Genomic DNA, 12,512 nt, shown 5'->3' with positions numbered 1-12,512 from the left:
TAGATTAGTTTTAGGCAGGCAAGGATGCAGCTCCTTAAATGTCCATTAACAAGAGTTTATTGAACTGTGTTGCCTTGGGCTACAAAAATCAGCCTCATGTTTGTCGGGACAAAATACTTGACTGTAAGGTTTTGGAGCCGTATCTTATTTCCCATGGTATCTCCAGAGTCTGGAACCTCATAGGCAGTTTATAACTATTTGCAGAATAAATACTTTAATCTTACAAAGATTCAGCAGTTGGGGGTGGGTGGAGGAGAGCATGTGTAATAGGAGACAAGAGATGTCAATCGGGGAGGGATGACAAGTAGGGACAACTTCACCAATATGAGTTAGCCTTTCTTTCTGGTCCTTTCCAGGTTCAGTGATGGAAGGAAAAGAAGCGTGCTTTCCTGCTTGCTTTGCACGTTTCTTCCTCCACTAACTGCTGCTTCATTCATTACCTAAAAGGAATAAACCACCCAAGTTGAGGCAGGATCACTAAATGACTGAGCTGTGTTAACGATCTAGTCCATTGAGAACTATCTTCATCTGGTCAGGGCGGTACCAGTGGTGGCTGGGAACTTTCCAGAAGGCTCAGGGAGGCTGCAGCTCCCATCAGAGGGTAAGAGCAGATGGTGAGGCAAAGGAAGAGAGAGAGGTAGAGGTGTTGTATCTGACAAGACCCAGTGGAGGGAGAAATATTTTCACTTTTGATGTATGTCATGGGTTAAGACAGATCAATGGAAGTGACTATCTTTTGATTTTTTTTTTAAACAAATCTATTTTGTGTGGCTGTATCCCTGTGAATACAGAGACAATCACCATTAGCAGAAGGACACATATTTTAGGTTAGTTTTCCAGTGGTAACAGCTCTTTGTATAAATCGATATAGAGAACATTTATGCCCATTTTATGGGAGCTGAAGCATAATTTTTACTGTATTCATTTATTATACAGCTTTATAGCCATTATAATTTTTGGTTTTATGCCATACTCTTTGCCTTATATATGGATTTTTTGCTGCCAAGGCCTCCTTCAGGGACAAAATCTCCCATTATAACATATGAGAAAATAGGATCTGCTCTGTAATGTTGTACTTCATGTTCAATTTCCAAGGGCAGAATACGGCAGAGATGTCTGGATTATTTAAATCAGAAGAGTAAGAAATTAATTGGGACTCAATTTAGGTAATTGCTTTAGTTCTTTCTTCTACTTAGTAAACATACTACAATTGCAAAATATTTCTTAATTATTTTCCAGTGTTTAGCCCTAGCCAGAAATACAGGAAGAAAAAGGTAGACAATCCTTAGGGTGATTTAAATGCTTGAAGTTACAGTTCCCAAACTTAAAAATATGCACAAAAGTCACCTGGGTAGCTTGTGGAATTTGTAGATTACCAAACCTCACCACCAGAGAGTTGAAGGCAAGAATTCTAGGATGTGACCTGGGAAAATGCATTTCATAAACAGCCCAGCGGATTCTGACACAGGTCGTCTTGGGCCACGAATCGAGAAACCCTAGTGTAAGAGAATGTGAATACTTACATAGCCTATGAACCACAAGCAGAAAGCAGGAGAGATCCATTCTCTGGCATGGATTCCACAGTCAATCCATATGGCATTTTTGGCTCTTTGTTCTTTTCTAGAAACCTGCCCAAGGAAAACCAACAACAATAACAAGAAACTTCAGGAAAATAACTTCCATCTATGTAGTGCTCGCGTTTAATTCTTTCAACAAATCTATGAAACACACATTGTTCTCTGCATTCCTTTGAGGATTTTCAAGGGACATTAAAAGCTGGTGTAACTAAAAGATACTAGTTAAGGTCACGTAGCTGGTGAGAGGCAGGACTGAGGTTTTCAGTCAGGACTTCTGATTTCAAGTCCTCTTTGTTCCTCCACAATTACTTGTCATTCCACAGGGTAGAAAGGGTGGAAGGCAGAAGGGTAGAAATAAAGACCAGAACACTAGTATTTCAGGCTGTACCTTGACACTTCCGTGGGGTAAAGGGGTGTGTACAAGGTGGGCAGCTTTCTGTGGGAGACTAGTACAAAGAAAGATGGGGAAAGGGAAGCCAGTGATGGGGTACCAGGGTGGCTCAGTCAGTTAAGCCTCTGACTTTGACTTCAGCTGAGGTCATGATCTCACGGTTCATGAGTTTGCGCCCTGCAATCGGTCTCTGTGAAGACAGCTCAGAGCCTGGAGCCTGCTTCGGATTCCGATTCTATGTCTCCCCCTCTCTCTGCCCCTCCCCCACTCATGCTATGTCTCTCTCTGTCTCTCAAAAGTAAATACATGTTAAAAAAATTCTTTTTTAAAGATAAAGGGAAGCCAGTGATGCCAAAGACAAACTTGGACTCCCTTACCACTTTCCCCAGGGTGCATACTTTTTACATATAGACTATTCCCCTATTTCACACAAAAAGAAGCATACATCTAAGTTCGCACAAGCTTATTACCACCAGGTCGAGGGACAGAGACTTTGCTCCGATTCATGGTATAGGGAGCTAGTGCAAGCTGCCAATTCTGGAACCAGAACTCCCAATTTGCCCTCAGTGATAGACTTTGGTGTCTTCAGAAGTATTCTCAAAAACAGCTCCAAACAAAATGAATCACGGTTCATTTGCTTTTAAAAATTAGTCCCCACGCAATTTTAGGGTATGGAAGGGAGAAGAGTGTCATTAAGATTAAGCAAATATGTGAAGTTGAAATTTCAAAACAAGAGGGGCGCCTGGGTGGCGCAGTCGGTTAAGCGTCGGACTTCAGGCAGGTCACGATCTTGCGGTCCGTGGGTTCGAGCCCCGCGTCAGGCTCTGGGCTGATGGCTCAGAGCCTGGAGCCTGTTTCCGATTCTGTGTCTCCCTCTCTCTCTGCCCCTCCCCCGTTCATGCTCTGTCTCTCTCTGTCCCAAAAATAAATAAACGTTGAAAAAAAAAATTAAAAATAAAAAAGAAATTTCAAAACAAGAAAAGGAGAGAGTTAAATTCTTATTGCCAGGGGGGTCTGGGTGGCTCAGTGAGTTAAGCATCGAACTTCAGCTCAGGTCGTGATCTCATGGTTCATGGGTTCGAGCACCGCATAGGGCTCTGTGCTGACAGCTCAGAGCCGGGAGCCTGCTTTGGATTCTGTGTCTCCCTCTCTCTCTGTCCCTTCCCCACTGGCTTGCTTGCTGTCTCTCTGTCAAAAATAAATAAACATTAAAAAAATTAAAAAAATATTTTATTGCCATCTATAGCCCTCAAAGAGGCTTTGTTCTTAACTAACCTGGAGCTAGTGATAATCCAGTAAGAAAGCAAGGGAGAAAGTCCAATGGCATTGACTGCAAAGAGAGAAATAGTACAACGAGAACTTTCTAGCAAATTTAACCTACTCAATTTAAAGGAAAACCTTGGGTTGTCTGGACTAGTTGCCTGACTCAACTCTCTGTCTAACTGTGCCAAGCAAACTCTCTTGGTACAAGTCCCGATGCTGGAAAGATGAAGGAACCCCAAAGACTTCCAGCGTGTGCACTCCCTTGGTCAAGTAAGACTGGGACTGAGGCATGCGGGAAACATGGTCTTCCAACATATACATCTAGGACCCAGAAACACAAGTCCTAAAGAGTACACACAACATGTCTGAAAGCAAATGTCATGGGTGTGTATACCACAATTACATGGATCCAATCGGATCGACCAACTCAGCTGCCAGGAGGACCCAACATTTCATACGTCTGCCTTGAGTCTCTACTGTAGGTACTTGCCAAAACAGATGAAAACCCAGAAACCCCAACTCAAAATCTTAACTTGAGACGACAAAGACGCTCACCTATCACAATTTAGATAGGTAATGATGGGAAACTCTATGCAAATTAAATGTTATTAAATCCAATGTAATTTCCTAATGCTTAATTTTTTTGTCTAGACCTTCTTTTTAATTATTTTTTGAGGAAGGGTTAGGGGGAACAGTTAAAACAAACAAACAAAAAAAGAAATGCAGAATTAGAAATTAGCAGGCAGGAATTAGTATGATTTTCATGGCTCCCAAAAATTCTTTCTGTGGCCATAGTCACTGACCTTTACGAAGACCAATTTATTCAACTAAAAATAAATAACCAAATGGACAGCGATTGGAGCAGAAGTTATCACATTAGTCCTACTTCCCGGGCCCCCGACATAGCCCTGGTTCCTATCCTTCCCTTGGTGTGGTTGTTAAGCTGTTTCTTTGGTTCCAAAAACTACATCCGGGTCAATGTTTGTCTAACAACAGATTCCTCTGTATTTGTTTCCTCCTAAGTAAGGCAGTCAGAGGTGCTGGTGGTAGTGGTGGTAAGTAAATAACAGACTTGAGAAAAATAATCCAGACGACTCCCTTATTTTATGAAGGTAGCCATTGAAGCTCAGGAAGGGGTGGGGGCCAGAAGGGCAGGGAAGATGGGTGATGGGCACCGAGGAGGGCACTTGTTGGGATGAGCACTGGGTATTGTATGTAAGCGATGAATCACAGGAATCTACTCCCGAAGCCAAGAGCACACTGTATACACTGCATGCTCGCTAACTTGATAATAAATTATACTTAAAAAAAGGAGAAAAAAATAAATGGCTTATCTATGTCACATAAACAGAGAGAGTGGATTCTGAAAATAGGCTTTTCACTCTCCCATCCATCCTGCATTAGTAAAGGAGAAAATGTAAGGGTAATAACTAATCCCCAAATAGCTGGATATTAAAACCGAGGAAGACCCATAATACAAATATTTCCACAGCTCAAAGAAAAATATGCAAGTTATAACAAGCACCATTGGAGAAGTAACACATTCTCCAAAGTGGATAGATCAGCGACTGCCCCCACAGCATACCTTTAAAACATAAAGTGGGTACTTCTCGTATGAGGATCCAATGTGGATTTTTTCAACCATATCAGGATACTTTTCAGCTATAACTTCAATCCAAGAATAGATCTATCAAAGCAGAAACCAGCAGTCAGTCGCAGAACAAGTTCAAAGCATTTTCCTGGCCCAAGGAAGGAGACAATTTCATCAAGGCAAGGCGATCCCTTTAAAATCTTTGCGTAAGGAAATAATAAGGAACAAAAACAGTTGGGGCAGGGTGTTTCTTCTGCTGTTTCGGAAAATAGATAAAATTAAAGTTTTGAAAGATATCAAGGGTTAGAGAAAGAGTAGAAAAGGACTGAAAAGCTTAGCACAAAGTAGAAAAAGTTAATCTTAAAAATTTTTTTTTAATATTTATTTATTTTTGAGAGAGAGACAGAGACAGAGACAGAGAGAGACAGAGACAGAGGGTGAGTGGGGGAGGGGCAGAGAGAGGGAGACACAGAATCATAAGCAGCTCCAGGCTCTGAGCTGACAGCACATGATGTGATTCGGGGCTGGAACTCACGAACTATGAGATTATGACCTGAGCTGAAGTCAGACACTTAACCAACTGAGCCACCCAGGCGCCCTGAAAAAGGTAATCTTTAAAGTGTATCTCCTGAAAGTTATTTTTAAAGGCTCATTACATTGAATCCCTGCCTCCATGTGTGAAATCTTCTTTCCCATTCATTCATGAGTTTCCATTTATATAGAACCTTTTTCTAATTTTTTTAATATTCATTTTTATTTTATTTTTTTTACTTTTTATTTTTGAGAGAGTGAGAGAGAGAGAGAGAGAGAGACAGAGAGACAGAGAAACTGAAGAAGGCTCCAGGCTGAGTTGTCAGTACAGAGCCTGACACGGGGCTTGAACTCACAAACCGTGAGATCATGACCTGAGCCAAAGTCAGACACCTAACCGAATGAGCCACCCAGGCGCCCCTAAGAAGAGTAACCTAAAGAGGCCCTGGGCACTGTCTTTGTACAGGATAAATCACCGTTGTTCCCCACTAGAGATCTGTGCACTCGCAACAAGATGTGTAAAATGATAGGAGGCAGAGGTGAGGACAATCTGCAGGAAAAATATTCTCTCGTTTGATTCAGGACCTTTCTCCTGACTGCAAGTCTAGTGGTGGTTGTGATTCTGTCCAGATTACAGTGGAAGGAAGAGACAAAAACTCCCGGACCTGACTTGAGGCTAGTGTCCACTTCGAATCAGGGTTTGAATGATGGAACTCGGTCATGTTTGCAGACCAACTTCTCAGGGGCCATACTTGTATTTGTATACCTTCTGCAATGGGAGTGACCAACCCTTGGCCTTATTTCTAGGACCTTATCTAGAGGTAATTTCAAGTTGATGGGACCTGGAGCACCGTGGATCCTCTCAAAGTAGCATAACTAGGGTAAGTGGTTGTCCTGTGCTGGGGATTAAGATGCTCTCCGAAGGCCCACCTGTCACCAAATACCAATGCTGTCCATGCCTGCAGTGTTGGGCATCTAGCCATCAGAGATTTCCTCGCTGGGCCTCTGTTTACCATGCTACTCTTCTAAGGCATGAGTGCATCTGAGACAACTACTACATGATACTATTTTGTGTTTCAATATTAATGGTTCGGTACATTTCCTCCAACCAGGGAGGCTGTGTTGTGTGAAGGCAGCTTTACAGAAAACTGTTCATCTCACAATCTAATCTGAGCTAGTGAAGGTAACACCCTTTGAATAACTCTCTTCTTTTGCCATTTGTCTTAAGAAGTTATTTTTTGGCCGGGGCGCCTGGGTGGCTCAGTCGGTTAAGCGTCTGACTTCGGATCGGGTCATGATCTTGCAGGTTCGTGGGTTCGAGCCCTGCATCGGGCTCTGTGCTGACAGCTCAGAGCCTGGAGCCTGCTTTGGATTCTCTGTCTCCCTCTCTCTCTGCCCCTCTGTTGCTCTCTCTCTCTCTTTCTCTCTCTCTGAAAAATAAACATTAAAAAAAAAGAGAGAGAGAAGAAGCATTTTTTGGCCCTTTGTTTTTCTCCCTACAGTGGATCCTAGTGGGAATCAATGACAAAAGAACTCTCCTGCCCACCAGGTGACCTCGCGGTGAGGGCTGAAGGAGAGATCAATGCCGAGGGCCAGGGCGAGGGTGAAGGAAGGACTTGGTGGAATTTCCTGAGGGCCAGATGGCCATGGATCCTGTGAACCCTAAGGATTGAGGAGGGGGGGGAGGGAGGAGAGGTCTGCAATGTTTCCTGGATTGTCACTGTTATGAACTGAATTGTGTTCTCCTCCGAATTCATACACTGAAACCGTAGCCCCCAGCGCCTTAGAACGTGACTACATTTGGAGATAGGGCCGTTAAAGAGGTAATTAAGTTAAAATGAGGCTGCTGGTGTCGGCCCTCACCCACCCTGCCCGGTGTCCTCATAAGGAGTGGAGATCAGGACATAAACATACGGAGGGAAACCAGGGATGGGCACACAGAGAGAAGGGCATGTGAGGACACACTGCGAAGGCAACCGTCTACAAGTCAAGGAGAGACACCTCAGGAGAAACCACCCCTGCTGTCACCTTGATGGTGTACTTCCAGCCCCCAGAACTGGGAGAGAATACATTTCTGGGTCCAAGTTACCCAGTCTGGGGCAGTTTGTTATGGCAGACTAATAGTCATGTCCTTCCCACCCCCCCCCCCCCCGACCCCTGCCCCATGTCCTTCCCACTGTCTCCTGGAGACAAGGTAAGAAAAAGTCACCTTTTTGAACAAAATCATGAAAAAACATTTTTAAAATATTTAAAAGTACTTTTTTCAGGCGTTCCCCTCTTCCCATCGAATTCAGCACAGCGGTGATTTTGCAAATCACACCCACCGAGCGTCTCAATCTCCGGCATCAGATTGGGGACACTGGAGGGGAGACGTCTCAGGGGAATAGAGACAAGGGAGGAGACACAAAGGAGGGGATGCAATTTTAAGATCCCCATCAATCAGCCAGGCACATGGATTCTAGAAGCCGACCGAGTTCCGGTTTAACTAACTGGAAAGGAACAGAGGCTTTTGAAGATTAAATAGCAAATTGGTTCGTATTTCTTAAGTCTTAGATGTCTTAAAAACATAGATATGGTTCTTAACAGTTTCTGGGCACCTAGCCAAAGATGATAAAAATACTTAACATTAGGCAATACAGCAGCATACTCCGATGAAGGAATAAAAGGTATCAAGGGATTCTTATTACTTGGAGCATACTATATAAAAAAAGAAAGTCCTCTAAGGAGTTTACCCTTTCAATTAACAATATGGGGAAACGGCTCTGAGAGTGTTACATGAAAGGTTACAGCAGAACAGCAGCATTTTTCTCAGGTTCCCTGTAGCAAATGGGAACCTGTAAGTACTGATAGGGAAAAAAATCAACTTCTTAAAGATTAAAACACAGCGGCGCCTGGGTGGCTCAGTCGGTTAAGCGTCCGACTTCAGCTCAGGTCACGATCTCACGGTCCGTGAGTTCGAGCCCCGCATCGGGCTCTGGGCTGATGGCTCAGAGCCTGGAGCCTGCTTCCGATTCTGTGTCTCCCTCTCTCTCTGCCCCTCCTCCGTTCGTGCTCTGTCTCTCTCTGTCTCAAAAATAAATAAACGTTAAAAAAAAATACAAGTGGTATTATTATCAGTAACGTCATTCATTTAAATAGATTCCTCCTAAGGGGAATAAAATGTATGTATTTACCATGTACTAAGTATGAGTGAGTAAATTCCTCTAATTCAGCGAGAGAAAATGTAGCAATTATTCAGTAAGAACACCATCAGGGTAATAGTCCAAAGACACATGATTAATTAGACTGTTAATTTCTTTGGGGCAGTGTCAATAAAAAGGCCCTATTTTTATTTCCTGTTGTTCCTTAACGTGTAGTGTTACTGCTAGCAGTTAGAGACACTCTCAACTCTGGACAAACAGCCTGCTTACAGGCAGAGTCCTAATAGAATGCAACCTCCCCAGGGAAGATATCCACAAGAGGCTAGGTTACCACCGTATAATCAACCTAATCGTAATTTTTTTTTTTTTACTCTCTTCCACTAATTCTGTTTTTTAATAATATCCCATGGTTGAAATGGCCATGCTAATTAAATTAAAATAGTGATTTTGGAGAGCAACGTAATGGCTTACTTCATTTAGCGAGTGATACTGTTCGTAGTACGAGGAAGAGGTCCGGGGGCTGACCGTGTCATTGGCAGTCTGCTGTTGAATAAGATCTGCCACTTCTTCCACCAGGATGCTGGGGGACGAAACAGAGGGACAGCTGATTTCCAAACAGGACTCTGATTCTCCCACGGCCCACTGTGGGTACGGCAACAGGTGAGCATGGGGGAAAAAAATCACTGAGAAATTTAACGAGGTAAACTTCATCAAGGTGCAAACAATAACCCCTCACGCAGTAGCAAGCTGAAATTCACAGACCTTCTTGGTGGAACCCACATGAGAGCTGAAAGTGGCTCCTGTGTGATGTGTTTTGAAGGCCCCCCCAAACTCACCCTTTCCTCACCATTACCAACATTCCTTGACTGTGATTCGTCAGTGTCTTTAAGGTTAATGGACAACTTTCTTAAATCCAGACTAACATTGTATTATTCTGTTTTCAGTTGAGGACCAAGGAGAAGCAGAAAGCCTTTTCTTTTTGTTTTTCATCCTGACAGCCATTGACCTACACCAGATGTTCTGCATAGGCAAAGATGATCAAATCTCTAGAGAAACAGAAGCACAGGGAAAGAGAAGGTACCAGAAAGGCAGCTTGTTTAATTCTCTTGAGAATTGCCACACCGTTAACTAGGCAAACATTTTAAGTGAATTAAGCTGTTGCGTCACCTGGGATGAACAGTTTGAAAGTTAGCTATCATTTTAATGTTATTCCTTTTTTTGGAGGGGTCAGTGGATAAAAGCCAAGGCTTTGACATCAGAGAAGTCTGAGTTCAACTCTTTGCCCTGCTATGTTCTATGTGTTATGATCTTGAGAAATTCCTTTGTGAGTATGAAACAGTTTTTTCATATCTGCCTAATGAGGATAGTATCTATCTTACAGAGGTAAATAAGAATTAAATGAAGCAATGTGTAGAAGGGCTCAGCACAGTTCCAGGAAGGCGGTAAACACCTATAACATATTACTAATAATCATCGTAGTGTCTTATCCAAAGGCTGCCCATTGATAAGCGGGAGAGAGCTTGGCCTCCAGGAATGCTAGCGTCGCAGGTGGAATCCTGGCTCTTAAACAGCGGACATAGTATAGAGACATTGAACAGGAGCATCCGAGAGGAAGGGGGTGTGGCGTCTGGACAGAAATGGCCTCTGATACAACGTTTAGTTTGGCCCAGATGTTCAGGAATGTTCACTGACCTTGCAAAGCAAGGAAGGAAGCAGAATCCCCTTCAGCAGCTGCTTTTTCAAGAGATACCACAAAACCTGCTACAGTGAATGACAATTTTGCTCCCCAGGTCTAGGCACAGAGCAGAGGAACTGAAAAAAGGAAGGAATAAGGAGGAACTATAGGAGGCTCCCCAGATCACTGAGTCTGAGTCATTTTCAGGCAAGAGACCCAGGTTGTGAGAGGTGAAGCCGCTTGTCCAAGGTGGTAGAGCTGCCCACTTAAACTTCATCACCGGTCCACTTCAGAGATTTCCGTGTTGTCATGTTCGGTGTAATTATTTATTTTTTCCAGAAAGCAATTATACTGGCTGCTAATACAATGCCTCATAGGTGCGTCTAATGGCTGCTCAAGAAATACTGAACGATGCCTACCTGAACAGAATCGCGTTGTCATGTAAATTCGCTTTCACGTTGCTTACATCAGAGGCATTCACAAAAAAATGGACTTCTTTCTTCTTCTCAATAAATTCAGCTGTTACCGGCTGCCAGAGAACAATCTGCATTTTTCAAGGGGAAGAATTGATAAAAACAAAAACAGTTGTTTGCATCCTTCTCATCTATAACTAAAGCCATAAACCGTGTATCGATAGAAGTGAAACAGACATTTCCTAGCCGCTGGTCCCCATTCACACACGGGGCAGTGTAAACATTTATTTTGCAGGGAGCTTGTCTTATTCTTTTCTGTGACCCCAGTAGAGAGGCCCCGGAACATACAAGGCACTCAATAAATATTTGGTTAGACAAGAATGAATGAGCCAATGAATATATTTATGACCCAACTCTAAAGCTGGATGTGTATGTCAGATGTTTAAAGGAGAAATGAAATTCTGTCTAGAAAGAAAGTTAATTTACTGTTGATCTTCTTTAATAAAAATTCCATGTCCTTGATATTGTTATCATGTTGATATTCCTTTTCTTTAATCTAATTATGGGCTTTGGGCAATGACTTTTAATAGTACTGACTTTTTTTTTCTACTTTACTGCACTTTTTCCAAGCATTTTCACACCCATTTCCTTTGACCATTGTAATTATGCTTTGATGTAGGCGAGGCGGGTGTTACTACTTCCAGTGTGGAAATAATGAAGAAATTAAGGCCCACAGCCAGCGTGTCTAAAATCATACACGTAGGAAGTGGCAGATTAAGAACTAAGATTCTAAATGTCTAACGCTTCCTCCAGAGGTATGTCCTCTGTCCATGGTGTGATGGCCATGAAAACGCACCACTCGGTGCTTCTGTTGAGAGGAGCATAGTTGAAAGGCCTTCGCAGCCACTGCCCCTCTTGATCCACCCGAGCCTGATGCCGTGCTGCCCCGGGGCTGCAGCCAGCCACGGACCAGGCACTGAGGGCATATTCTTGCAGGACCCTTCTTGCGAGATATGGGTTTCCAAAGCCCGGTGGCTTTGGCTTCAGGACTGACCACTGGTCTAGCCAGACCTTCATCGGAACTGCCCCGGAATCTACAAAGTCTCCGTGTCTGCAAAAATGTCAGAGCTGTGTCTGGTCTGAAAGTGCCCCCTGCCATCTCTGACTTTCTCCTCTTCATCCTTCCCAAGCATTCCTCTTAGTACACATAGCTGGCATCTTCAATCTGGTTTTGATGTCTGCTTCAGGAGAATCTTCACTGACAAGCAGGGGGCCATCAATTTTCTACCATGACATCTTGTAACTCTTGTCAGCTTTCTACACCTTAGGCATTCTGGGCAGATGGGTCCCAAGCATGAAGATTTTAACAAACGCTCCCCTGTAGTATTGCTGCCTGCTCCTTTTTAAGAACCATTATTTTGTAAGCAAAGTTCTATTGGACTTCTGTCATCATCACATCTTTGTAAGTACCAACTTTCACTCCCAAAGTGCTACTATGATGAAATTGGCTGGAAAGCCAATAGCACAAACGAAGAATGTTTTGATTTTAGCACCGGCAAAATCATGTGATTATGGGGAGGGGGAGAAGGCTATAAGAAGAGGGGTTTATGTCAGCTATATTTAAGTCAGACAACATTTGAGAGAACATGGCACACAAAATTTAGACACCATGAAGCCGATATACAGTTGATCCTTGAAGAATGTGGGGATTAGGGGTGCTGACTCCTGTGCAGTTGAAAATCTGCGTATAACTTTGAGCTCCCCAAAATTTAACTACTAATAGCCCATTGTTAAGTGGAGGCTTACTGATAACATAAACAGTTGATGAACACATATTTTATATGTTGTACATATTATATACAGTATTTTAATTTAAGTTTGAGAGATTTTTATTAAATAATAAATTATTTAATAACAATGGATTATGATTT

General features: G+C 42.9%; 1 protein-coding gene across 1 annotated transcript in view; it reads right to left on the bottom strand.

Annotated features, from left to right (window-relative positions):
• Positions 1-12,512, bottom strand: part of CPB2 (carboxypeptidase B2) — a 50,291-nt gene that overhangs the window by 23,725 nt on the left and 14,054 nt on the right. Inside the window, exons 3-6 of the mRNA XM_015068917.3 lie at positions 10,588-10,712; positions 8,965-9,073; positions 4,817-4,918; positions 1,524-1,628 (exon numbers count right to left, since the gene is read on the bottom strand). Coding sequence (XP_014924403.1) covers positions 1,524-1,628; positions 4,817-4,918; positions 8,965-9,073; positions 10,588-10,712 — 441 coding nt within the window. The remainder of the gene's footprint in view (positions 1-1,523; positions 1,629-4,816; positions 4,919-8,964; positions 9,074-10,587; positions 10,713-12,512) is intronic.

Source organism: Acinonyx jubatus, chromosome A1, assembly GCF_027475565.1.
Source record: "Acinonyx jubatus isolate Ajub_Pintada_27869175 chromosome A1, VMU_Ajub_asm_v1.0, whole genome shotgun sequence".
NCBI classification, from domain to species: Eukaryota; Metazoa; Chordata; class Mammalia; order Carnivora; family Felidae; genus Acinonyx; species Acinonyx jubatus.
The sequence above is the reverse complement of the archived record's forward strand: the minus strand, read 5'-3'. Positions and strand labels throughout refer to the sequence as shown.